At 39.7% G+C, this 27,982-nt stretch overlaps 2 protein-coding genes across 5 annotated transcripts in view; one reads left to right on the plus strand and one right to left on the minus strand.

Annotated features, from left to right (window-relative positions):
* Dclre1a (DNA cross-link repair 1A) lies at window positions 1–27,884 on the minus strand. Of its 4 annotated transcripts, none has more exons than XR_007108657.1 (12): window positions 27,003–27,884; window positions 25,386–26,498; window positions 22,603–24,273; window positions 20,432–20,565; window positions 19,223–19,341; window positions 16,766–16,906; window positions 15,294–15,439; window positions 14,299–14,453; window positions 8,346–8,487; window positions 6,562–6,752; window positions 4,061–4,231; window positions 1–2,923 (listed from the first exon to the last, which is right to left on the minus strand). XR_007108657.1 is itself a non-coding variant. In XM_047551933.1 (11 exons), the coding sequence occupies exons 2-10, from the start codon at window positions 25,843–25,845 to the stop codon at window positions 6,592–6,594; spliced, it is 3,129 nt and encodes a 1,042-aa protein (XP_047407889.1). In that variant the 5' UTR covers window positions 25,846–26,498; window positions 27,003–27,884; the 3' UTR covers window positions 3,863–4,231; window positions 6,562–6,591. The 4 variants fall into 4 exon arrangements, 2 of the variants coding, with proteins under 2 accessions (XP_047407889.1, XP_047407888.1); XR_007108658.1 differs by lacking the exon at window positions 1–2,923 and adding an exon at window positions 3,202–3,436; XM_047551933.1 differs by lacking the exon at window positions 1–2,923 and having other exon boundaries at window positions 3,863–4,231.
* The window catches only part of Nhlrc2 (NHL repeat containing 2), a 60,033-nt gene continuing 59,314 nt past the window's right edge, over window positions 27,264–27,982 (plus strand). The window contains exon 1 of the mRNA XM_047551934.1: window positions 27,264–27,652. Within this exon, the coding sequence (XP_047407890.1) occupies window positions 27,475–27,652 (178 nt within the window). The 5' untranslated portion in view covers window positions 27,264–27,474. The remainder of the gene's footprint in view (window positions 27,653–27,982) is intronic.

The raw sequence follows: 27,982 nt of genomic DNA on the forward strand, positions 1-27,982 counted from the left end.
ATTTGACCGTAAAAAGAATGAAGTATTGATACATGGCAAAACATGGATGAACCTTGAAAACACTACGCGAAGTTCAAAAGCCAGTCACAAAAGATCACACAGCATATGATTCTGTTTACAATAAACGTTCAGAATAGTAAATCCGTAGAGACAGAAAGAAGATCAGTTGTCGCCTAGGGTGGGGGGGGCAAGTGAGAGAAAATAGGAGTGACTGCTAACGGGCCTCGGGCTTCTTGGTGGATGATAAAGATGTTCTGGAATGGTGATGGGGACACAACTCTGAATACACTAAGAACCACTGAAATGTACACTTTGGGTGAATTTTATGATATGGGAATGATAACTTGATAAAGCTGTTTAAAAAAAAAATTTTACCCCCCACCCCCCAGAATCTGGCACTCCTTCCATGGATAATAGACAAAATAAGTAAATAAAGCCATGGCTGAGTGAGCAAAACAAGGGCATTTGGCCTTTATTCCCCTTCCAGACACTGTTGCTTTTAGTTCATTTACAATTTTATCTGCTTATCCCATGTGATATGTAATCAGAGCCTCAACAGGAAGTCCGTAATAGTTCTTTGAAATGGACTTAAAAACAGTTTAATAACATTATCTAACAGCATATTAAAGCCTGGCTTTGATGCCATTTTATGATCTTAAGTTCTTGCTTTCCATTTTGAAATAACAGAAGGGCTTACACAGATAATGCAACTTGTCTTTACTAATCTTTTTTTCCTGAAAAAAAGTCAAACGTACTTGGGACAAATCACATGATGTTCTCGGGTGTCTTTAAATTCTTATGCAAACTACTGTATTTCTACTGGAATTTAAAACCACAAAATCCAGTCCAAAACATTAAGAGTAGCACCTACAGAAAACCATGTTTGATTTAAAACAAATCAGTTGTTTAAAGACAAGTCCAACTGATCACCATGAACTGGTGACATATTATTGTTTCTAAGGGACTTCCTTATGTGTTCTGTTTCACCAAGTAGATCTGCAAGCTCAGTCCACCCAGGGTCCCCTTTCTCAGAAATTTGTCTCTCAAACACATATGAAATTCTCAATTGTTCTTACACTGATTGGACTTATCTAACAGGTGCTGGAATGTACTAAAACAATTCACCATGTGTTTAGTTTCAATATATTTTTATTTCCAGTGGTTTTTCTGGAGTAAACTATTTTCACTGGAGGAACACACAGAAAAGAAATTTGGAAGTCAAGTGTTAGAATGTAGATGTCACTGTTTATTCAAGATGTGTTCAAACCTTTTTCATTTATGACAACTGTCCCTGGGTGAGACTTAAAAAGGTACTGGGTCATAAAATGGATAAGATACAGATGCTGCCCTTAATGTATTTTGTATTTACAGAAGGGAAGGACCTCAAAGGAATCTGGGTTTTAAGCTTCAGAAAAACTGCTACTGATTAGCTTGATATTGATGACTCTGGAAATGCTTCAAAATGCGCTCTTAAATTCAGATTAAAATCTTGGCGTTGGGCTGGGGTTGTTGCTCAGTGGTAGAGCACTTGCCTAGCATGCGTGTGGCCCTGGTTCGGTCCTCAGCACCACATAAAAATAAGATAAAGGTATTGTGTCCACCTACAACTATAATAAGATTTTTTTTTAAAAAAATCTTTGCGTTTCCATGTACACTAAAGAGAAAGCTAAAACAATTTTTTTTTTTTTTTACAAATCCATTTTTATTCACCCAAAAAGCAGAAGAATATAAGATGCTATGAAACAGGGTCACTCTGTGTCCTATAAGTGTAGGGTCGGCCTTAAAAGGGAGTACCTCTTTAAATTTATGGCATCTCCTCTACCTCACCTTTGTTCTGGCCCAGCTATAAATCATTAGGAAAATAATAATTTTGTGTCATACCTGGTTGTGTGTACTTGGGACACTACATCACAAATACTTTGTAAATTGTTTGTTTTATCAAAACTTGGACTGTGCAGGCTGGGGCTAGGGCTCGGTGGCAGAGCTTGCCAAGCAGGTACAAGGTCCTGGGTTCCATTCCCAGTACTGTAAAAAATAACTTAAAAATTAAGAAAAGAAAAAAATCGAACTGTGAAATCAAGAGGGGAAGGTGTTCCTATGTAAAGTATGTTTTTGGGAGAAAGGGTAGACACTTTGGGGAGGAAAGGGAGAGATGAAACATAATTAGCAAATTAAAATGATGGCCAAATTAAAAGCTTTAAAGTATTCAAAGAAGTTCTCATATCTAAAGTATTCTATTATCCATAACCATTAATTTATGCTGTTGCTGATTTCACATACATTCTTTATTGGCATCTTTCTAAGATCAATACCAAATGAACTAAATGAACAGGAGTAAAATAATCAGGCAAGTTAGAAGCTGATACCAATTCTTTCAATAATAGAGATTAGCACCTGAAGATGATTCACTTCTTATTCCCTTAGTTTAGTTATTAACGATTATTCAGGACCAAATAAATTCTGGATGCCTTTCATCCACGGTAATATAACTCAATAACTGAACAGCATTCATTTAAATTAGATGCCCCAAAAAAGAGTTTCCTATTGAGGTCCATTATTCAATAGTATAAGTGATAAATTAGATTTAAGAGGCATTGACATTAGGGAGAAAGGTTTTCCTATTAGCTCAAGATCATAAGAACTTGAAGCCATCTTTTCAGGTGTCTGGGCTCCTGGTAATGCAACATTCAATGTCAGGTAAGACTGCAAAGAAGCTTTCAGGAAAGTTCCAAGCAGAAAACAGTAAAGCATCTCCCCCTGTGTGGCTTTGGCTTTGTTCTACTTCCCCTTCTCTGTAGGTCATTTAGGATGTTAAGATCTGCCAAGCTGGGTGTGGTGGAGCACGCCTGTAATTCTGTAGACTGAGGAGGCTGAGGCAGGAGGATGACAAGTTCTAAGCCAGCCTCAGCAACTTAGCGAGACCCTGTTTCAAAACAAGGAAGGGTTGGAGATGTAGCTCAATGCTAGAAGCACCCCCTGAGTTCAATCCCTAGTACCTTAGAAAAATAAAAAAACAAAGTGGTCATTCATCTATTTGGGGTTGGTGGTAGATTTCTTCATCTTTCATTTCAGTATTATTATTATTTTTTACTTACCAAAGTGTAGGGTATTAAAACCAAGAATTCCATGAACAACTCTCAAGAGCACCAAGGAAAATTTGGTTGTGGTTGTGATTTATTTGTAAAATTATTTGGTATGTCCCCTAAATGAGATTGTGCATGTTTTATAATAATAGTAGCAAAACAAAGTCATTCCAAGCTGCCATAAATCGTGATGTTCATGTGGAAAGATGTCTTTGTATAGGATAAGAAAAAGCTGGTACTGCTTTTTAGACAACATGGCTACCACATGCATCACAGGAATTCTGGAGGTCAAGGCAGGAGGATCACAAGTTCAAGGCCAGTCTTAGCAAGGTCTTAAGCAATATAACAAAATCCTGTCTCAAAATAAAAATAAATAAATAAAAAGGGAAAAAATGATAATTCTATGGAAGAAAACTACTAGTTAATACATTTAAATGACCCTGAATGACTTGACTAGCTCCCCTATATTAAAAATATCTTCAACTATGGACTATATAAAATTTTTCTTATTACTCTTCATTAGTAACTTCAAAAAATTTATAACATCTATGCAAAACAAGTTAAAATATTTAAAGTTTGTAATTGAAGTAAATGAGGATAGTTAAACACTACCACTGTGCCTCCTAAAAGCTTTTTTTCCCACTAAATGTGATCCTTAGAAATCTTACCTCCACAATGAAGTAAAAGCCAAACTTATAAAAATAAAGTTTAATTACTGAAAATTTTGTGAATGTTTCTATGAAAGCTTATCAAGAAATACCCAAATTAATATCATTGCTAGTTAATGCAACACACAGACACACATTCATTTTGCTCACCATTTTCATATTTAGGCCTTATGAAATCATTTTTTTAACATGCACTGGCCCAAATTTTCACTTGGATCAACTACTCAGTCTAAATTATAGAAAGAGAGATCCATAAATAAATTACATAATTCCACTTTAGAAAACAATAACACTGCAATCCAAACTTACAGTTAACTGATCTCTTGAGTAAATAGTTCAGATAAACACCATTCATGCAAACTTTTCTGCATCCTTTATTGGGTGACCATGTAGCCTCTTTGAATCATCTTCTTAAAGTCAAATGTTGAAATATTTCAATTGAGATTTTATAACGCTGCATGAATATTGCAACTGTAAATCCTACAAGCCAAAAGAAATATGATAACCTAGATGAAACAGGCCTATTCCTTGATAAACACAATCTGTCAAAACTCACACAAGAGGAAAGAGACAATATTAATAGGCCCATATCTACTAAAGAAATTGAATCAATTATAACTTTTCAAAAACAAAAGTCCCAGGTTCAAACATGTTCTCTGATCAGAGTTCCACCAAATATTTAAAGGAAGAAATTATTGCCTAGCATGCATTAGGCAATCCCCAGCACTGGGGGGAAAAAAGGTGGGAGGAGTATATCTTCTCTTTCGGAATACAGAAACAGAAGAAATATTCCCTCATTCCATGAAGTCAGTATTAACCTATTGCCAAAACTACACAGAGACATCATGAGAAAACTACAGACCAATATTTCTGGTACACACAGAACCAAAAATCCTTAACAAGGCTAGGCATGAAGGCACAGGCCTATAATTTCATGACTTGGGAGGCTGAGGCAGAAAGATTGCAAGTTTGAGGTCAGCCTCAGCGATTTAGTGAGACCTAAGCAACTTAGCAAGACCATGTCTCAAAAAATAAAAAATAAACAGGGCTAGGGATATAGCTCAGTGGTAAAGCATCCCTGGGTTCAAATCCCAGTAGCCATTTCCCCACAACCCCCTGCCAATTTTTTCTACATATACATAAACAAAAAACTGTAAAATTCAGCAATAAGAAAACAACCTAATTTAAAAATTGGGCAAAAGACCTCAACAGATACCTTAACAAAAAATAATACACAAAACAAACAAGCATATGAAAAAATGTTCCACACCATTTGGCATTAGGAAAATGTAAATTAAAACAACAATGAGAAACCACTATGTAGAAAGACCAAATGCTGACACCACCAAATGCTGGTGGGGTTGAGCAAGAGGAACCTCACGTACTCATTGCTGGTGGGAATACAAAGTGGTAGAGCCACTTTGGAAGACAATTTGGCAGTTTCCTACAAAACTAAACATACTCTTACCATGTGACCCAGCAATTTCAATTCTTTATATTTACCTAAAGGAGTTCAAAACTTGTGTACCCACAAAGACCTGCATATGGATGTTTATAGCAGCTTTATTCATAATTGTGAAAACTTGGGAGGCAGCCTAGACGTGCTTCAGTAGGTGAGTGGATTGGCAAATTGTGGTGTATCCAGACACTGCAGTAGTGTTTAGCATGCAGGAAAAAAAAAAGAGCTCTCCAGATAGGGAGGGACAGTCAATGTACTACTAAGTGAAAGGAGCCAGTCTGACATGTTGGAATGCTGTATGACACGTTGGAAAAGGTGAAACTGTGGAGACAGTGGAACCATTGGTGACTGTCAGGGCAGAAGAGGGAGAAAGAGATGAGCAGGAAGAGTGCAGAGAATTTCTAAGGCTGTAACAATTTTGTATGATGCTGTGATGGTAGTTGTGTCGTCATAGGTTGTCAAAACCCACAGAATGTATGCAACCAACAGTGAGCCCGAGTTGTGTTGCTAATATGTCAATATAAGTCCACTGACTGTAACACATGTAACTACCTCCCTGGTGGGGGATGCTGTTAATTGGAGAGGACAAGAGGACAGTGGGGTGGGGGTGGGGGGCTGTTAAGGAACTCTGAACTTTCTGCTCCATCTTGCTCTGCATCTAAAATTGTTCTTAAAAAAAAAAAAAAAAAAAAAAAAAAAAAAAAAAAAAAGTCTATGAAAAGGAAAACAAAACAACAAAACACACCAAAAGACACAACAGCAAATTTTATATTAATTTTTATTTAAGAATACATATTATATAAAAGTTTTACCTCAATTTTAAAGACACATAATTATTTCTTTATAATACTTTCAAAGATAATAATAATTACTTACATATAATACTTTCTGTCTAGTTTTTCTATCACCATGAATCCTTTTGGTCACCAAAATTGCCTTTTATTTTCTCCCCTAAGCCATGATGTAGAATATAAATGCCTCCAAGGAGGGACAGAGGAGAAGTTAAAGATATTCGGTTATCTTTGATGATTTTTTTTTGGCTTGAGGGATGAAACCCAGGATGCTTAACCACTAAGCCACATCCCAGCCATTTTTGAGACAGGGTCTCTCAGTGGCTTAGGCTGGCCTCAAACTTATGATGCTCCTGCCTCAGCCTCCCGAGTCAATGGATTACAGGAATGCACCACTGTACCCAGCTATCTTTGATGATTCCAAGAGGCATTCAGCACCATGAATATCTTATTCAAACATAAATGAGAAAATAAACTATATATGCAATCTTCATGAAGCAGTTCACATAAAATGTATTTCATACCACTATAGATTCAACTACTAACTACACCCAAGGTACCTAACTACTGCTGAATCCTCTGTGGTATCATCAATATCCAGCTTCCAATTTCCACTCTTTAAAATATTTCTCCATTGTGCTCCGAGATTTCAAGGTGCCAACATTTACAGTAGGTATGATTTTCTGGGGCTTCAGCCACTGGACAAAACGCTTCATCTCTAGGTAGCTGCTGTGCTCACTGTAAGGAATTCCTGCAAGATCAATGTGAAGACATTGTCTATAAATATCAAACTAATAAAAAAAAAAAAAGCTCTCCTTCCCCTTCCCTCTCCCACCCCCTGATCCCTTCCCCCTATTGATCTTTCTGCCATATACCCATCATTTTTTTTAAATTTATTTATTTTGGATATATGTGATGTTGAGATTCACTGTGGTATATTCATGTATATACATAGGAGAGTTAAATAAATAAAAAACAAACAAACAAAAAAGTTCTCAAGTAAAAAATAAAGCAATCCTGAGTATTCTTGTCTAAATTTCTTGGTGCTTTAGTTCCAATAATTTTTTTTTTTTTTTTTACAAATAATAAAGATTAAAACATTAAAATAATATAAAACTTAGAACATTAAAAAAATATTTTTCAGCCAGGTACGGTGGCACAGCCATAATCCCAGCAGTTTGGAGGGCTGAGGCAGGGGGATCGAGAGTTCAAAACCAGCCTCAGCAAAAGTAAGGTGAAACCCTGTCTCTAACTAAAATACAAAATAGGGCTGGGGATGTGGCTCAGTGATGAAGTGCCCCTGAGTTCAATCCCTGGTACCAAAAAATAAATAAGTAAATAAATAAGTAAATAAATAAAAATCACTTTCCTATGTATATACTTAATCATATGCATTTTTAGAAATTTCTATTTAATTGGAATTTTCTTCTTTTCATTTCATTTATTTCTATGGATCTGGGAAATCTTGAAGATATATAAGTCAAATGTGAAGAATGGCAAGCAGGAGACTTGATTTTTAGAATAAGCAAGCAGATTCTAGTCTCCAGCTTTACATACATAAACAATAGAAAAAGATAAAATCCTGAAAATCCCTTTATTGAAGATCAAGTACCAGAGAGAAGGGTTGGAAGGACCTGTTTTGAGTCCACTGGAGTCTTCAGAGGCTGAAGGTTAAGTTGCTGGTCTAGTGACACTAGCCATCCATGGAACTAAGCCAGCTCTGAGGGCAATGGTGAACTCCCTCCAGGAGAGAACACCAAAGTCAAGTCTGTCCCTCCTGCTGTCACCATCTAAGCCACACTCCTCCTGCTCACAACTCATGTATCCTCTAGACTTCTAGTAGAGAGACACAGAGTGCGTCCTTTCAGTAGCTCTGCAATTTCCTCCAGATATTGACCACACAAATGAAATGATCTGCGCTAGTCAATACCTACCTACTGGTCAAGTTCCTCTGCATCAGTATACAATGGACTAGACAGAGATTTAGAGTTGCAGAGAGACTTAAAACTCATGTATTATTGCCAGATGCAGTGACACACACCTGTAATCCCAGGGGAAGCTGAAGCAGGAGGATTGCAAGTTCAAGATCAGATTCAGAACCTTAGTAAGATCTCGTCTCAAAATAAAAAATTAAACAACAAAAAAGGGTTGCAGATGTAGTTCAATGGGAAAGCTCCTCTGGGTTCCAACCCTAGTACACCTCCCAAAAACAAGCAAACGTACACAAAAAACCCCTCATGAAATGTTACATTATTTTGTGCCTGGTTTTGATTTTTGGATGTTGCATTTTAAGAAATGTAAAGTGATTATAAACATTACATGTGAAAAAATTTAATAATTATACCATATATTGAAATGTTTCCCTTGGTCTGGGGAGTAATATCTGCTATACTAGAGAACTTGCTCGAGTGCGTCCATCCTGTGGGTCGAAAGGCCAAAATTTGATCATATTTCCCACCATACTTCTTCAAATGATTTTGTAAACCCTGTTAAATAAAAACAGCACACGGATTCAGCAGTCAATAGAGACAGGTCACGTGGAATTCCACAGAATGATTGAAGATGGCACATTGGCACAGTCGGGAAAAGTTTTTACTTGCTGAGGCTGGCTAGCACCAACTGAACAGTCACGTGCTAAAGAGCTGAAATCACTGACCAAACATCAACTCTTCTCTCATCTAAACTCTTTTGCTCATCTAAACAAGCTCAGGTACTAAGGAAGCAACTTGAAACATGAAGTGATTAACTGTAAGCAAATTACAACTCAGAGAGTTAAAAAAACAAATAAGACAGAAACAAAGAAACACCTCTCCTTCAAACCCTACTGCACAGAGACTCACTCTAGTATTACCAATGGTAAACATCAGGGCACACGTGGTTGCACAACAGGATTGACAGAATTTCACAAGGATGGCCTTATACTCAACATAGACACACATTTTAAAGATGCACAATAGCATTATTCTCAGGCATCTACACCTTTCCAGTGTTTAAACATGAATTAGATTAGATCTCAAACTCTGGATTGCCACTATGGAAGTAATGTGCTCCTTTATAAATCCTGAATAGAGCCCACACATGCATAAACCCATGACTTGTGAGGCTGAGGCAGGAAGATCACAAGTGTGAGGCCAGCCTGGGCCACTTAATGAGACTCTATCTCAAAGTTTAAAACAAAATAGAAAGCTAGGAGTGTGGCTCAGTGGCAGAGGGTCTCTGAGTTCAACCCTTAGTATAGTATTGTAAAAAGTACATCTTGAATAGAACTCCAAACTAAAGTCAGATAAACGATGACATTGATAAAACGCTTAGAAAATTGATGACCAAAGTTTAATCTTTGGTCACTAAGAGAAATCCAACTAAAGATAATAGTGGCAAAATAAATAAATAAATAAAGATAATAGTAGTACGAGAGATTTTTTAAAAATTCATAACACTTTTGGTTTTAAGACTAACATCCAGGGGCTTGGGCTGTAGCTCAGTGGTGAAGCGCTTGCCTCACACATGCAAGGCACAGGGTTCGAACCTCAGCACCACATAAAATAAATAAGTAAATAAATAAAGATATTGTGTCCATCTACAACTAAAAAAATATTTAAAAAAATAACAACATCCAGATGGGGCTGGGGTTGTGGCTCAGCAGTAGAGTGCTCACCTCACATGTGTGAGGCACTGGGTTTGAGCACCACACAAAAATAAATAAAATAAAGGTGTTGTGTCCACCTATGACTTAAAAAAAAAATGAATAAAGAATAACACCCAAAGTTTCAGTTATTCAATAATTCTTAAGAACAGATCAACAATAAAATTTACTTGACTGATAAAAATGAAAACCCTCAGATTTTTCTTTTGTATCAATTACCTTTTTATTAATCTGAGGTCAACAAAAGAACATCTACCACAAAACAGTCCTATTTCCAACCAACTAGTAGAAACATCAAAAAAAAAAAAAAGGTTGTATGGATGGATGCATAACTAAGCTTCCAGTACAACATTCATGGCTCTGCAAGTTTCAAGCTGCTGCCTTGGTTGTCTAAGCCCAAGTGAACACAATGTCCTCTGCTTACCTGCTACTCTCCTTCCCTTGCCTTCACAGATAAAGGACATGACAGGAAACTGGGTTTTAGGGTAATTATACATGAAACGCCATTAGCTCAGAGTCGGATTTTCAATATACGTCATCAAACCCAACCACTCCTATTTGATGCTTAAAAAACACCCAGGAGAATTAAAAAGGAGAAACAATATCTGCTTTTTAAGAAACAAATCAGTTACCACAAAAACATCATGTGGTATAGTCTAGTGCCACAAACAAAAACTTAGGACGTTATCATATAAGCCAAACCTTCGGAAGAGACTGCCAACAGTCACCCATTCTCCAGTTAGCACAATTTCAGAACAACTCTTATTAGGAAATTTATTATAAACATCTTAGTTGACACCAAATCCCTGACCTATGACTGTTTCTGTTTATTGAGCCAGTTTGTGAGAAAAGTGCTTTTGGCAATGTCACTAGAACTATTTTTCAGTATGCAAACAATCAACTTTAGCATCACTGTTAAAATGTTTGGCCAATCAGGTTTACGTTAGCAGTGGTAATCAACCATGTAGCACATATAGGACCCAGGGGTAATGTTACTTTTTATTGCTTTTTCAGAGGCTTTCGGGAAGCCATATTAGGCTTATCTGTTCATAAAAAGTCATTACCTCTGATGCAATGGAACTATTTTTGGCTGTTAAAAAATTTAACTAATTACTAACTAAAATATAACACCATGATAATCAACAGCTTCTGCTACATCTGTGTTTTGAGGATAAGAAATTTTCAAGAAGTATCATCAAATACCAGGACACTTTATGGAGGAATATCTGCTCCTGTATTATACCAGGGAGGTCAGGGAGGAGCAAAGAGGATATAGATGTCACCTTCTGGAGGTTGATGGCTCAGGGGCAGATGGTCACTAAGCCCTGCCCTCTGGGTCTTGTTTAATGGAAATCCTCTGCCCTTTCTTAGCTTTCTCTAACTCTCATCATTAGGGAGTATCACAGATGGACCTTGTCACAAAGGACTCCTTTTTCTAGTAAAAATTCTAGGAAGTGGCAAAATAGACTTAATGAGAATTAAAAATACAGACTTAATGACACGAGATCATTCCCTTTTCAAGGATGTTAGCCTAAAAAATTAGATGCAAAGGAACATTTCTGAATCCTTAAAACCAGTTTGAATTCTTACATAAAAATTCTTACTTGAGTTTGCAGCTGTCTGAAGATTTAATTCTTGTTCAAGTTTGGATTTATAAATACATGCTGTCTAAAAGAAGGCCACATGTATCAGAAAACAGCCTGTAAAGTTGTGGGCTGTCAGGGGACTGGCGAGGAAGAGGCAGCTTCTTCCCGAACGGCCTATGAATCTACCTGCACTCTAAATCCCACTCGGAAACCCTGCTTCATCAATCACTGCCTTCCTCAGTTATCGTCAATTTCTCCCTATCACTCACAATATGAAAATCCTTGTTTCTAATAATTAAACAAACCCCTTTCTGGGCACCTTTTTCTGGCCCTCAACGTTATCTGCCCCTTCTTCACAGCCATGTTCCGTACTTCCTGTCTTCATTTCCTTGACCCTTGTCCTTTAACGTCCTTGGCTTGCAGGCAGATAACTGCCCCCCTCTTTCAGGGCTCAATTCAGCAGTTCTGGTGTACTCACAACGCTGTGCAACCTCACCACTACCACTTCCAGAACAGAAAGCTGAGCACTGCAGTCACTCTCCATTTCCTCTCCTCTCCCTGGTAACCACCGACCCACTTTCTGGCTCTGCAAATTAAATGTTCTGGACAATTCATATAAATGGAATCACACAACGAGGAGCCTCGGCGTCTGGTTCCTCGTCTGGCATAATGTTCTCAAGGTTCACTCATGTCACAGCACACATCAGGACTCTACTCCTCCGTATAGTTGATAATATTCTGCTTTATGGATACACTGCATTTTATTTAATCATTAACTATTTGATGGGCATGGGGGTTGTTTCGACTTTTTGGCTACTATCGATGATGCTGCGATGAATGTTTCCATAGAAGTTTAGTGAAGATACGGGCTTTCAATGCTCTTGGGCATATTTGTAGCAGGAGTGGCTGGGTCATAAGGTCACTCCACATTATACTTTTTAAGGAATTACCGAACTGTTTTCCAAAGTACTTACACCAGTTCACAATCCTACCAGCAAAGAATCAGGGTTCCAATTCCCACAGTCTCATCAATTGTTTCATCTCTTTTACTACAGCTATCCCAGTGGATGCTGACTGATGTCTCGGTGTGGGGCGCCGTGCAGGTTCCTGATGGCTAACCACACTGTATCCTTCTCACATGCTTATATGCCGTCTGTATATTTTCTTTAGAGAATTGCCTTCTCATTCGTCATTTGTTATTCCCTAGCTCTCTGCCTTCTGGCCCCTTCCAACATCACTTCACTGAAACTACTCTTGTGCAGGTCACCAAAAACTGACAAAAAATTGCCAAATTGCCTTTCTTCCCTTATTTGCCCTCTCTGCAACATACAGCATTTTTGAAAAATCTTTCTTAAAAAGTTCAAGGTCTTTCTTTTTCATACCCTGACACTCTCACCCTGATAACAAGTTCAAATGGAACAAACTAGGAAATAAAACTGTAAAATAAAAATTAAAATATGCCATACACTTCTCAGGATGTTAGTGGTCATTCTTATGACTTAAACATCAGTTGCCAGGTCCAGTGCACGTGCCTGGGATCCCAGCAACTGTGGAGGCTGAGACAGGAAAATCCCAAGTTTGAGAAAAGCCTCAGCAATTTAGCAAGACTTTCAGCAATTTAGTGAGATCCTGTCTCAAAACAGAAAATAAAAAGAACTGGTGATGTGGCTCAGTAGTAAAGTACCCCTGGGTTCAATCCCTGGTACCAAAAAAAAAGACGAAAACAAAACCATCCATGGACAATGGACAGGCAGGTGTGGTGGCACAGGCCTGTAATTCCAGTAACAAGGCAGACTAAGCAAGGAGGCTCTCAAGTCTCCAGCCAGCTTGAGCAATTCAGTATCTCGAATTAAAAAAGAAAAAGGGCTGGGGATACAGCTCAATCGTAGAACATCCCTGGGTTCAATTCCCAGTACAGGGGCCAAGGGAGACCAATGGACAAAACTCTGGCTTGATTGTCTGTTTTTTTTTTTTTTTTTTTTTTGGTACTAGGAATTTAACCCAGTGGTGCTTTATCAATAAGCCACATCCCTAGCCCTTTTTTATTTTCTATTTTTGAGACAGGGTCTCGCTAAGTTGCTTAGAACCTCATTTAAACTGCTGAGGTTGGCCTTGAACTTGCAATCCTCTTGCCTCAGTCTTCCAAATCCCTGGGATTACAGACATGTGCCATGACACCAAGCATGCCTCAAGTTTTTATGGATTAGATACTCATGAAACTAGGCCATAAATAGTTCATCTTAATCTCAGAGAACAAAGGAGTAGTTAGACCCTATCAAGAAGCATTCATTTTCTTTACACAATGTTATTATTTATAAGACAGACATAGCAATAGTAATTACAATACTATTTCAAAAAGTTACAAAAAAACTATTTCTTGAATATTAAAGTAAGGACATATTGCTTTGTGCATTATGTTCTGAATTGTGTTTAATATGCAATATTCAGTATTTTTTGAAATACTCCATTGCCAGGTATCAAAATGTGACTATACAGAATAAACCTTAGTATATAAATAAACTTGACAGATAAGTCCCAAAATCATGGTACGGTTGTATTATAAGTGTCTCAGTTTATATCTGGACACTAATGCCAGAACGTCCTCTCAGGAACTTCCACTCTCTGATCTAATCCTCAACAAGTACATTTTCAACATATGTCAATGTTATAGAAGTTTAATATTAATAGAGAACAGAACAGACCTGAAATAAGAACTCAGAGTTCTCCATTCACTTCCACCACTCACCCAGAAAGAACTGGAAAATTATCTTCACATGGAAGTTTCAACGACCACGTCTGCATTCTTTTCTATTTCTGTTTCTTCCTGTATGCTAGTTCTCTAGTTTTTAAACACTTGGGCACACAAACAACGCTTTAGAGTTACATATTCAGAAAAACTAAAGACATTTAGAATGCCCTTGAAAGACTTTGTAAGGCAAATTTTACTATAGGTGATTTCATTATAACTGAATGCCTTGAATTTAAATGCAAGTTAAATGGGATTCCAGTTTACAATCATTGGATCTTTTTCTGTTTCATCCTAAAGGACACATCTCTTGAGTGCTTACCTTAAAATTAATTTGCATCATTGGAAGAAGGTGAACCAATGAACTGCACATGTCCGTAGTGATGAGGGAATTAATTTCTGGTATATTGAGGCACCGTAATGTTTTATACTTTTCTTGGGACATGCCCACTTTTGAACCTAAAACATCGGCAATAGCTACAGGCAAAACAAAAGGTTACAGACAGAAAAATTATGGTTTATGAAAAAAATCATAAAATTGCAACTTAATCACATTTTAAAACAAGAATTTACCATACAAAACCAAATTCAAGACATTTATGTTTACTATAACATCTCTAAGTACCTGAATCATTCTATTGGTTAACTGTATTGAATAAATTGTGATAATGACAAAGAACTTACTTTTTATTTTTAATTTTGGTACTAGGGGTTGGGGTGCTCTACCACTAAGCTACATCCCTAGCCCTTTTTATTTTTTATTTTGAGACAGGGCCTCACTAAGTTGCTGAGACTGGCTTTGAACTTGCAATCCTCCTGCCTCAGCCTCCCAAGTCACCAGGACTACAGGTGTATTCCACCATGTTAGGCTATCACTTTATACCTTAATGTGATCATACTTGAGAAGAAATTAGAAGTACCCTACAAAAATAGTACAATATCACCTAGACAAACTAGGGGAATATATACAGAGATCAAGAAACAAAAGTAACTGGCAGGTATCCTCAAAGGACAATACGACTGTATATTACTTACCCTTCAAAGTTAATGAAAACAGTAATGTCACACGGGCATTTGTTTATGAACATCTTATAGATATAAGTGCTAAGATAGAAACATTCATCAAATGTTACAATAAAGTTAAGCCTTTCAAAGTTTAAATGTATCAAACACCATCAAAACTTCCTTCAACTTCAAAGGTAACATAGGATAATTTCAGGAAATACATGGCAAATACAAGAGTAGAGACTGATACAGTTTTATGCAAAAAAAGTGTTTATAATACGTTGATGTAAATTAGATACTGCTACCACTCACCTAGGAAAACTTTCTCTTTTCCAATACAGTAAGTGCCACAGACGACCAGAGCATGGGGGTTTAGAGTCACAGCCTCAAAGGCGGTGTTGATGGCAAACTGGATGACCTCCTGCTGAGACGGAAAGGTGTACTCCGGGCTGCAATAGCTTCATACAAAAATACGGTACTTATTAAAAGAGCAGATGAAAGCTACGGTCTTAACATGGTGCTATTTTAGGAGATAAGCTGCAGCAAGTCACATATGACAACATGTAACATTAAAACCACAACAGTTAGGTCACTTCCTGGAGTTAAAGGTATTTGCTACCAGTTAAGGCTAATTTATGATGGGATTGTGAATTTTCGTTTCTCTTTAAGTATTTTTCCTTTCTTTTTGTTACCCCCTCCCCACAGTACTGGGAATTGAACACAGGAGTGCTTTGCCACTCAGTTGTATCTACAGCCTTTATTTTGTTTTATTTATTTTTTTTTTTTTGAGACAAGCCAAGGCTGGCCTCAAACTTATGATCCTCCCCTTCAGACTCCCAAATTGCTGGGATTACAGGTCTGTACCACTGTGCCTGGCTTTCACTTATTTTCTTAGTTTATCTATTACTTAAAGTAGATATAAAAGAATGGAAAAACATCAGTTACTGTAAGAAAACTGGATGTGGAAAAGCCATCTTTATTCAAATATCCCATTCAAACTTCTTCAAACAGGTTGAACTTGTTCATATAATTAATTTATGACAAATTGAAAATTGATGAGGTATTTTAGTATATAATATCACACTGTATACCAGAAATATATACAGATTTTATCTGTCAATTATACCTTGATAAATAGGTTGTATATATAATTAAAATGTAATGGTTTTTACTACTATATTGAAATACAAAACTATCATTTATAAGTGACCTTTATAAGCAATTTTCAATACTCAGAATGGCATTTTGGCATCTGTTTTCTCTTCACAATTATATTTGATATGTATACAGACTTTGGAATGGTAACCTACAAGAGTATTTTTCTTCAGTTTTTCTTCCTCCTTTCAGTCACAGGATGCTCCTATAAACATTCAAAAATAGCCAGACCTGGTGGCACAGCCTATAATCCCAGTGACTTGGGAGGCAGAGGCCGGAGGATCTCAAGTTTGAGACCAGCCTCAGCAACTTAGCAAGACCACGTCTCAAAATAAAAAATAGAAAGGGCTGAGATATAGCTCAGTGATAAAGCACCCCTGGATTAAATCCTCAGTACCAAAAGAAATTTTCTTAATGAATTATGAAAAATTGAGCTACTGTCAATCAAGACAATAGTCCCAAATATACCCTTTTTCAAGTGTATTTTTTCCAAACAGCATTCCTCTGATAAATAGCCTTAACATAATAATTGGCATTTAGCCATCATTTTAATTACCAAGCAAACTCATAAAATACACAGTGAATGCTATCAGCAGGAAAAGGAAGCACTCGATGAAAGCCTCTCTTACGTGGTGTCCAGGTACAGCGTGTGGATTTTCTGGCCTGCAAGAAGAGACCGCTCCATGCTGGGGTCCGCTCTGAAGTCCCCAGTGTGTAAAACAGCAGCACCGTTTGGAAGGTAAAAAAGGATCATGGCGGCACCTGGGCAGCTGGACACAAACATGCTTAGGAAAGACTCGCAATGGACACAGCATCTAAAGGGAGGGCACCTTCTCCAACACCAACGAGTCAGCACAGTGACACGGCACCGGCTCAGAGGAAACGCAACACTCAGAACTCAAGGAAACTTACACTGGAAAAGGAACGGTGTGCGGGAAGGACCGACTCCTCAGGCAGAGGATGCTCTAACCCCACACATTCCCAAGAAAGGCCTAACTTTAGGACTGGCGACTGGCCTGGGGAATGAGCTCTAAGCCCCTGGAACATTTTGTCTGACAAGATAAATATCTGTACACTCGAGGCACAGGCTACACCATACTAGCTTCACTAGATGGTTTATGCTAATTATGTAATCCATGATGAACACCTCAATAAAGTTGGCTCAGAGAGTCAGGGCTCAAAAGGATGACTGAAAAACCAAACAGCAGCAGAGCAAGCAGAAAAAACCTCGAAGGAAAGCAACCCCAAGTAAACGCATTGGCCTGGATTTTGGGAAACCTCAATTTAGTCCTACTTCTTTCCCTAAACTTCTATGCTCTCCACAGAACAGGAGCTAACTAACATCCTATTAAAGTAAAAAAAAAAAAAAAAAAAAAAAAAAGTAGAGTCAATCAGGTAGGTTTGTTAGCCATGAACAGGTAGGTAGAGGGAAAGGACAAGGAAGAACAGATGCACCAAGTAAACCCAGGAGTCATAAAACGGGAACAGCAGGGAAACTTACCTCCACTGGCAGCGTTTGGGAATGAGAGCTGGACTGCCCAACCCCCAAAGCTCATAATCCCTTGCGGGAATTGACTTAAAATCCTGGGATCTTTACCGAAACAGATGAGGGTCAGAGGAGTGGGGTCTGGTACGTCAAGACCACCCCTCAGCTACTGTGAATGAACCCCTACAGGGGAACTAGGGTTTCTGGAAAATGTCACCATCATCCATTGAAATCAAGTTACTGGACCCTCCCTTATCACAAAAAACTATGTCACAGTCGCCCAATTACCCTGTCAACCAGAATATCAAGACCCCCCGAGAAAGTTTGCCAAGGGTAATGAACCAATTAAAGGGGACAGGAAAACCAAGGCAAACACAAGGGATTCAATTTCCTTAAAACGCCAACTCCGCAGCACCCCACGGCCCTCTGTGCAGTCCCCACGCCGCACACCACCCTGGCTTCACACTACCAAACCTTCGCTCCTCCCCTGCGTGTCACTCAAATTCTTTTCAGGGGAGTCATAGGAACTGGCACCCAAGGACTGGTGGCTGTCCTGGCTTAGCCGGCAGGCCCCCAGCCCCAACATTAGTGCTTGACATTTAATGGGGAGGGGTTTGAAATCATTTCCAAGAAAAAAAATCTGAATCCTTATTTTTCCCCCCAGTCCTGGGGATTGAGCCCAGGGACTCGACTCAGCACGCTTGAGCCAAGTGCCCTCTGAGCTATATCCCAGGCCTTTGTGCTTTTTATTCTCAGATAGGGCCTGGCTAAGTGGTTGCCTAGGTGACCTCACAGCGCAGTCCCCCGCTTCAGCTTCTGGAGTAGCTGGTGTACAGGAGAGTGCACTACCATATTCAATTGAGCCTTTAGTATCTAAAGCCCGGTGGATTCCTCAGTTTAAAAGTGGCAGTGGGGACACTGGGCATGGTGGAACAACTAATCCCCTAGTATCTAAGTGAAGTGCAAGCTCTTAGTTTACATAAATGACATTTAAAAAAATAGTAAAAGATTATTTATTTTTTATTTGTTCCTGGGAATTGAACCCAGAGGTGCTTTATCACCAAGTTACATCCTCAGCTCTTTTACTTTTTTATTTTGAGACAATCTTGCTAAGTTGCTTAGGGCCTCCCTAAATTGCTGAGGCTGGTTTCCTGCTTCAGTCTCCCCAGTTGCTGGGATTTTAGGAATGTGCCACTGCTCCTGGTCAAAAGGTTATCTTTTGAAGACCAACATGTGAAAGTATTTTAAAAAAATATGATGGAGTCTAAATATGTCAAGTGTGGTGATTTGGGAATATAGTTCAGTGGTAGAGTGCTTGTCTGGCATGTTAAGGCCCTGGGTTTGATTCCTAATACTGAAAAGAAAAACCATTAAATTAAAATAAGGGATATACAATATTTAGAGGATCTCTCTATATTTACTCTCTGACTCTGTGATTGGGCACATTTTTTAAAAATGTGGAACCATGTTTCACTCAAGTTTTAAGAAGCACCAGGCATACTAGTTATAACAAAAAAGGTTCTTAAATAACCATGCCAATGTGATTTCCTTTTGAATATTTTTTAAAATGGGCCATTATTAAGGTGATCCTAATACTCACTGATTGGCATCAAGTAGAACAACCCTGACCCCATCCACCACACACTCAGTGTCCATGGGCAATGGATGGACATACTGTTCTTGCATGTGAAGCTTGCTCTTCAACAGGTTGCCAGTTATCTACAAAACAGGAAGTGCTTATTACTGACACAGCAAAACGCTAAATATTTTGTTTCATATCTAATTCAGAACTACAGCCTCTTAAAAATCTCCCTGTTTTCCCCACTTTTATCCATGTAAACCTTCCATGATGCTAGGAAGGCCTTCCTAAAATGACCAGTCACTTCTCTGCTTGAACATCCACACTGGCACCCCCTCACCTGTGAAAAGCCCATCATTCCCAGCACCACACACAGAACCCCTTATCTGGTCCCTGTCATCGCTGTGGGTTGTCTCCCGTGGTTCCCCATAGTGTATTCTAGCCTTTCTGAATTTTCTGAAGAGTCTGGAATAGGTATATTTCTGAGGTGTCTGCCTTTTACAAATTCTACTCTTCATCTAGAATATTCTCTTTTCTTTCCTCTGCCTCATTCTGTGATCAGACAGACCTACATTTAAATTTGGGCTCTGCCATTACTTGCTCTGTGATCTGGGCATGTCACTTAATCTCAGCAAACCTCAGGTGCTTCACTGAGAAAAACAGGATACTTAATAAATGCTGTGAAGACTAAATAAAATTCCAGATAAAGCCCTTAGTGATAGGGATCAAAATCTTCACTTTTTAATAATTAGTTCAAGGCATCTCTTTCACATGAAATGTCATTCTCTAACCTCAGTAAGTGACAGAATAAAAAACTTTCTTCCCCTTAGTCCTAGGCAAAGCACTTTTTTTTTTTTAAATTACTATATCAATTCCATTTGGTATTAGCTGTGAATTTTTCCCCTGCAGGTTTAAGCTCCTTAAAGTTAGGTGTTTTGCCTTTTATACCTACTTAGGCACTCAAAGAAAATTCACTGAATGAAATTCGGGTTTTTTAGCACATCATGTCATGGTCTGTCTAGTCTCCTTATGCAATAAAACACATTTTTTAAAAATGGACTGTAACTGCTGATTTTAACTCATTTCATTTTAAAACCTTGGAATCTGTTTTTCACATCTTTTCTGCTACAATGATAGGTCTTAACCATTTTAACTATTCCTCTTTTAACCAAACTGTTTAAAGAGCCACAGCATTCTACAAAGTTGGAATTTAGAATATGGAAAACTTACCTCACTACAATAGACCGGAAATGTGAAGTTTTTAGACAATCCAGCATAATGGTCAGAATGGAAATGGGTGAGAAAATAGGCTGTGCAGCCTTCAACCACCCCGTACTGAAAGGCGTCCACGGTGAAGCGGGTTCCTGCAGTGAAAACAAGGCCAGGCAGGGTGAACCAACGATGGGGACCTCAGAGACAACTGATCTAATCACAGACACCGAACACCGATCCTCCTCACATCTCATTTCCCATTAGCTATAAATTATTTAAAAACTTATATTGCATAAATTTAGCAAAAGGTAAGAATAAGTCTTGGGGTTGGGGAGATAGCTCAGTTGGTAGAGTGCTTGCGTTGCAAGTACAAGGCCCTGGGTTCGATCCCCAGCACTGCAAAAAAAAATAATAATAATAATAAGTCTTGTAAGTATAGTGACTTGTGTGTGTGCAAAACTCCACTGAATACATTTTTTAAACAATTTAAATCAATCACAATCCAATTAGTTCTTTGCTATACTTTTATGGTATTTACTGGGCACCTGAAATCCTTTACTTCTGCAAAGCAACAAAACAAGGATGTTTTGGAACTTCTGAAAGGTTAATTTTTGGCAGGTGACGTTGATATGCTTCTAAGGGGGCAAAAATGGTTGAGGCCCCCAATAATCCCATAGTACTACAGAAAACAAAAAGTACATCTATAGTCTGAATCTCATTATGAGGATGGGGATGGAAAACAAGGGACAAAATGCCTAAAAATGTTCCTCGGAGGAGAAACAAAGAAAACAAGTCCTCGAATATGTTCACAAAAGCAGAACCAAGTGTCAGGACAGGCGACAAGCAAGTCAACAAGTTCACAATTCTATCGAGGCTTTCAACACATGGCTTAGCAGACCTGGCTCACTTTAAGTCCAAAAGTGTATTAATTATTACAAAAATGATTACAAACAAGGGGCTGTGGTTTGGCTCAGTGGCAAAGTGCTTGCCTGGCATGTGGGGGGCACTGGGTTCAATTCTCAGCACCACATAAAAATAAAATAAAGATCTTAAAAAAAATAAAAACAAAACTGGTGCTATTCTCTACACAAATATTTTGAACAAATTATAGATCTAAAACATCAATAAAGCACCATGATAGAAATCTTTTGAAATGAGAAATGCTTTTGGGCTGCTTTATTGTATATTCTTCTAAGAATAATACTTATGGATTTCTTTAATAATAAAATTCATAGCCAGGTGTGATGGAGCAGGTCTGTAATTCCAGAGACTTGGGAGGCTGAGGAGGAGGATGCCAAATTTGAGGTCAGCCTTGGTAACTCAGTGAGGCCCTAAGAACCTTAGTACCTTAGTGAGACCCTGTTTCAAAATACAGTAAAAATAAAAAGAGCTGGGGATGTGGATCAGTGGTAAAAGCACCCCTGGGTTCAATCCCCAGGACCACACACACAAAAACTGTTACACATTTTTCTATGAACTCATCTGTAAAGGCACAAAAAATTACAAAAATATGAAAAGGCAGGGAAAGTTCTAATATGGTTTTAGAATGTTTGGCATTTATTTTGATAGGTACAACCTGTCACGTTTCTCTTCTTTGAAGCTATTTAGGACTTCATATTTCTCCAAAGTGCTTTGACACCGCCTCTTATCCACAAGAGTTACTTAGAGAGAGCCTTTTCTCCTGCAGTAAACTCAATCTCTGCTAGTATTTCTATAATCTGTAATATCTACCTAACTAGTAACTTCTATGCAGAATATATTCAATAAAAGTTTGCTGAATTAAATGGAACAACAACAAAAAGCAAACAAGAAAAAGAAAACTAGCCAGGTGCAGTGGCACAACCCTGTAATCCCAGAAACCAGGGAGACTGAGGCAGGAGAATTGCAAGTTCAAGACTGGCCTCAGCAACTTAGTGAGGCCTTACGTGACTTAGTGAGAAACTATCACAAAATAGAGAATAAAAAGGGCTGGGGATGTGGCTCAATGGTTAAGCACCCCTGGGTTTGATCCCAAATACTGAAAAGAGAAAAAAAAAAGATTATGTTAGAGGCTCATGAAGTATCATGAAAAGCAAAGAAAACACAGAGTACAATAAATAATTTCATATATATACACACACAAGCGCAATGAATGTTAAGTTAAAAAATGTTGGGTCTTTGATAAATTGAGCACTGATGTTCCAACTTACCAGGTATTTTCTTATAGAACGGACATGTCTTTTTGCTTAATTCCCCTGCATTAGATGACTCTGAAAACCTCATGTAACCTCTTCGCAGCCTTCCATGACCTGATCTTATGAAGGTATTTTCTTTACTTGAATTGGTTGATCCCCATTCTGTATTGTTAATAAGGTGACTGGACCTCTTGCGATGTGCTCCTTCCAGTGGTGAATTTGACTTTTTATGTCTTTTCCTTTGACGCTGTGACCTCTCAGCAGGCAGTTCCACAGAAAGCTGACTCACATTTAAGTCCTTTGCATCAAATTCTAAATCACTTAAAGATTTTTCTGCTTTCCTCTTGCACTGCCGGGACCTCTTTCCATTAGGACTTACAACTGGATTTAAGTTTATCCCTTCTACTGCACTTTCCCCCAGTGATTTCTCTTCTTTTCTTTTCGGTGGTAGTCCAAAATACACACCTATGTCCATTTGCTTCATTGCCTTGGTAGAAGGATGTCTTGCACTGCACTTAGGACCAGCGGGCAATATTTTCAAAGACGACTTAGTGGCAGTAGGTGTACTTGAAGTTTTTTCTGTATTTAAAACTGTAACTTCACCATCCAATACCTTTCTGCAGGAATGTGCTGAGTTAACATCATTTCTAGTACAGAAGTTCTCACTTGGTAGTTGTCTGATTTTACTTTGGGTCAGAGGAAAAGAAAGACACGCTCCTCCCTGGCTTTCAAAAGGTTTTGACATCTTACTCTGAAGTAGTGGCACAGTTGGATTTTCAATCACCTGTTTCTGTTTATTGGGTTGAGAGGAGTGAAAGTCTTGCTCATCAGACTTTGCTTTAGTGTTTTGACAATTAGAAGCAGCAGGCTCCCCTCTTAATGCAGGTGAAAATGATAAAACCCACCCATCAGCATATTCTGGATCATCATATGAAATACTACTCTTGCTTTGGGAGTTCAGTTGAGCAGGATCTAGAGCACTGCACTCATATGATTCTTCGGTGTGCTTATCCTGGGTTAAGAAGCTGTTCACTTTGGGGCAGCTCTCCTCCAGGTCCTTCAGGAAGGGGCCAGCGAGTTTTTTAAAATCGGTACAACTGTTGTCATCTTCTTCTAGGCTGCCATCTTTAGAGCTCTCAGTAAAAAATAGTTCCTGTTGTGAATCATCCAGCTTTTCATCTATATCATAAGTTTCTTCGTCACTCTGAAGTGGAGAATAGGAGATTTCACAGCTGCTAAAGTCATTTTCTGGCAATGGCAAATTTGTGCCTTGTGAGTTGTTGTGGCTGTCTAATTCTTCCCCAGCAAAAGGCAAACCAGCTCCTACCAGTTTGTCATTCTGAACAAATGCTGTAAAATGTAGAGCTTGTTGTGACGTCTGACTGTTTGCAGGAGAAATCTTTTTGTTGGTTTCAGTTGGAGGCTGAGACTTTTTTAGACACTGTGTCATCAACAAGGGATCATTTGAAACGATTTTTAAGTTCTCAGTTTGTTTCTGATGCACAGACCATCTTTCCTCCAGGATACAAGAAAAGTCTGGCTGGGTCTCGCTGAAACTCCCACCTGCCACACGTGTCGGGAAGCTAAATGGATCAGTACCAGCCCTACTTTGAGCGAGCAGGAAGTGAGTGTACCTCTTATAATGAGAAGGAATTGTTGAGGTACACCGAAGGCCATCCGGACACTCTGAAAATTTCAATAAAGAAAAAAGCATTACAGGATAAGTTTGACAGTTTCAGTACTATAAATTAACCCTCCAGTGGAAAACCATCATCCTCCTTTGATGACTTATGACAACAGCTATTGTTAACTGCACAATCAAGAGATCAGCATAAAAATATTGATACAATTCAGCATGCTTTTGTGAGCTATTTATTAATTTATTATTTTAAAATCAAATACTCTTTTAAATTGCTCTTCAAATAATCTTTCCTCAAAAAAATTTGAGAAGACTTTAAAATGTATCAACCAACTCCTCCATATATCTCAAGTAGAATTTTTTTCATGTTAAATATGACCTTTATGTTTAAAGATAACGAAAACATAGCATCACTTTTGTTATTTGGCACATTTTTTTGTTATTACACCTTAATCAACTAAGACTCCTTCCTAGCTCCTCTTCTGCACTAGCCTGAAGAATACAACATAACCATGTTTAGAAACCAGGATGTATTTATCTTTTCTTTAACAGTTCCAAAAAAGATAATAAATTTGCCAAGATATTTAACTTTTAAGAGCCCTTATCTATAAAATTTCAATATCAACTACTTTGTATGTTCATTGTGAGTCACATAAGAATGAAAGTACCTAGCACAGTAAGGATTCAGTTAACATTTATAAAAAATAATTGAGATGTTCAGGAACCATTATGCAAAAATAAAAGGCATTCAGGCTTGGTGTGGTGAGCACACCTATAATCCCCGTGACTTGGGAGGCTGAGGCAGGAGAATTCCAAGTTTGAGGTCAGTCTGGGCAATTTAATGAGAGTGTCTCAAAATAATAATAAAAAAGGGCTGGGGATATAGCTCAGGGTAGAACTCCCTGGGTTCAATCAAACCTTCCCTGCATCCCTCTGACAACCCCCCCACCCAAACACAGACAGACACACACACATATACAAGAAAAAAAAAAAAAAAAAAAGTTGTTTTCAGGTTTGTAACTTTCTTTGCAATGATATGATCGACTGGGATAGTACCTCATCTTTCTTTTGGTTTATTGCTTGCCTTGTGCATTTCACTGGACAGATAACGTCTGAACCCACGCAGGCCTTTTAGCCTAGAATCTTTTTGTAACCTTACCTGTTTCAGACAGTGGTGGAGAATCTAAACATTCAAAAACATGCCATCGAGGTGTTTGGCCTAGCAGCGAGGAAAAAGGCATCTGGCAATATGGACAGTACCCATCATGAACTGGACGCGTCTTTGGGGACACTTGCTTGAGCTTGTGAGTACGGTGCCTTCTTGGAGTAGTCACCTGGTCTTGGGATTGGCCAATACCATCTCCGCAACTTGAATTCTGACTGGAAGATACAGAAGCCTGGCAATCCGTTTCTCCAAGGCACATTTCACAGTCCACTCTTCCTTTAGCTTCTATGTTTCTCTTTTTGTTTCTTTTCCGTTTTGACTGGTATTTGCCATCTGTTGCTTTTTCAACAGATTTTGGAATATTTTCAGAGCAATTATTTGAATGTACTAGTTTTGGTTTGCTTTTAGATTTGTATTCCCAGATGTCCTCTTCCAAAAACGTGTCTTCTAACATGGCAAAATGACTTTACCATTACAGAAGCATTAATCTTTAGTAAATTGAGTCCATTTCTTGTTATAAATTTTTTAAACAATTATTTTTGCTGAAGAAATAAACCAAAAGTAATGAAAAATCTACGAATTCAATGGGAACCTTGAGTTTTGGCAACTTGTACATTGGCAAATTGCAAACCCTAGGCCCAGGAACACCTGCTGCTCCATTAATACCATGACAAAACTAAGAGAATCCACCATAGGAGTAGCACCTGTAAAGTTTCCCACTGCAGCTGCTATTTCATTCTCGTATTTTGAACCAGAACTTGGTTCATAAACATAAGAACTATACTTTGAAAAATTAAGCACTAATGGAAAGTATAGGTTCAAAAACTGTATCATAAAGCAAGCTTTGTAAAACTATTATGAAGTTACTGTCAGTTCTCTCTCACGTGGACCAATGTCCAAATAACACAAGTTCAGGTACAATCCCTGGGCCATGAGCTCAGTAAGTGTTCGAAACACTACTTGGCCTCCTCGGTTTACTCGTGAAACTAGTCACACCATAATCAAATAAGTGTATGATCAGTGTCCTCATCCGAGACTCGAGGATATTCAACATCTGCAGTTTCCTGGGTCGGTCCAGTATCTTCCTCCTTCAGCAAGGAATGAACCCTGAACAGTGAACAAAGTGTAAATATGGGATGTGATGCTTGTACTGCGGTCACACTGGGCACTGCGGACCACAGAGGCTGTCTGTCCCGCACGGGGTCGGCCCTTTCTCCACCAGCCTCCTCTCGGGGGGCCTTGCCAGACGCCTCCCACCCGCTTCTTTGGCCTCTGGAGGTTACGAGGGCAGCGAGGGCGGCCTTAACTCTCCCCAGGTTAAGCGCAGCCAGCTCCCAAAGAGCCGTCAGAGCTCTTCCCTTCAGAAGACTCAGAGGCCCGTCCTCAAAGTCCCTCGTGGCCACCCACCTGCCACCGCACCCGCAAGCAGCTGCAGCTGCGCCGGCAGCCCTCCGCGCCCCCACCGCCCGCTCCGGTGACAGTCTATTCGCGCCCGCACTTTCTGCACTCCCAGGGTCATAAAAAGTAGCTTTTGGGTACAAGTCAAAGCCACTGGCCAGCCATTCCCGACTTAAAAAGCTCTCTCCCTCGAGGACATTCCTACGCCTTTACCTTGGGTGCTTGGCGGGAACTGCTTCTCGTTGCCAGAGCTGTGTCGAATCGGCTGACCCTGATCTAAAAGTGGAACTCTAAAGAGAATGTTTTAAAAGTGTGCCCTTTTAACTCCTATGGACTTATTTATTTTATTTTTGCTTTTAAACCTTTCAGTTTCCAAAGCGGAGGGTTGGGGAAGGGTCCCTAGGCGATCCAGAAGGCGGCCCCGCAGGTCTTTCCCCTGTTGAATCTGGCGCTCTGAATGTCCAGACTCGGCCGCCGCGAGGGGACCTGGAAGGGGCGGGGTGGGCTGCGGCCGCAGCCTAGTTACGTGCCCGGGAGTTGCGGCTATTTGGACTCTGGCATTGAAACGCATGCTGGAAAAGGAGAAACCGTGCCTGGCGCGCAGCGGGGCTGGCGGGGCTGGCGGGGCGGAGGCCGAGGCGCCGCTCTGAAGCCCGGGGCCGGGCCGCCTCCGGGCCGGCGGAACATGGCGGCGCCCGCGGCGCGGGGCGGCAGCCTCTCGGGCCTGCTGCCCGCGCAGACCTCTCTCGAGTACGCGCTGCTGGACGCCGTCACGCAGCAGGAGAAGGACGGCCTGGTCTACCAGTATCTGCAGAAGGTGGACGGCCGCGAGCAGGACCTGTTGGTGCCCGAGTTCCCGGAAGGTGAGGGGCTGGCCAGGGAGGGGGCCGCGCCCGGGACCTCCCCTTCCTCGGCGCGGCGCGCTCGCCGCAGTCCCGAGCCCCGAGCTCGCGCGCTCTGCGACCCCGGGTGTCCCCGCGCGGCGCGCGGTGGGCTTCTGTTGGCGGGGACCTGCCGCGGCCCCTCCGCCCCGGGTCCCGCCCGGGCCTTGTGGTCCCCAGCTCCGCGTCCTGCTGGCTGACGTCTTCTGACCGCTACGTGCCACAGCCAGTGCCCGACTCTTAAGGGGACCTGATCTCGGCCCCTCCGCAGCCCAGTGAAGCGCCCTTGCAAGTCCTGCTTTGCAGCGGAGG

The sequence above is a fragment of the Sciurus carolinensis genome, chromosome 5, assembly GCF_902686445.1.
Source record: "Sciurus carolinensis chromosome 5, mSciCar1.2, whole genome shotgun sequence".
In the NCBI taxonomy this organism is placed as follows: domain Eukaryota; kingdom Metazoa; phylum Chordata; class Mammalia; order Rodentia; family Sciuridae; genus Sciurus; species Sciurus carolinensis.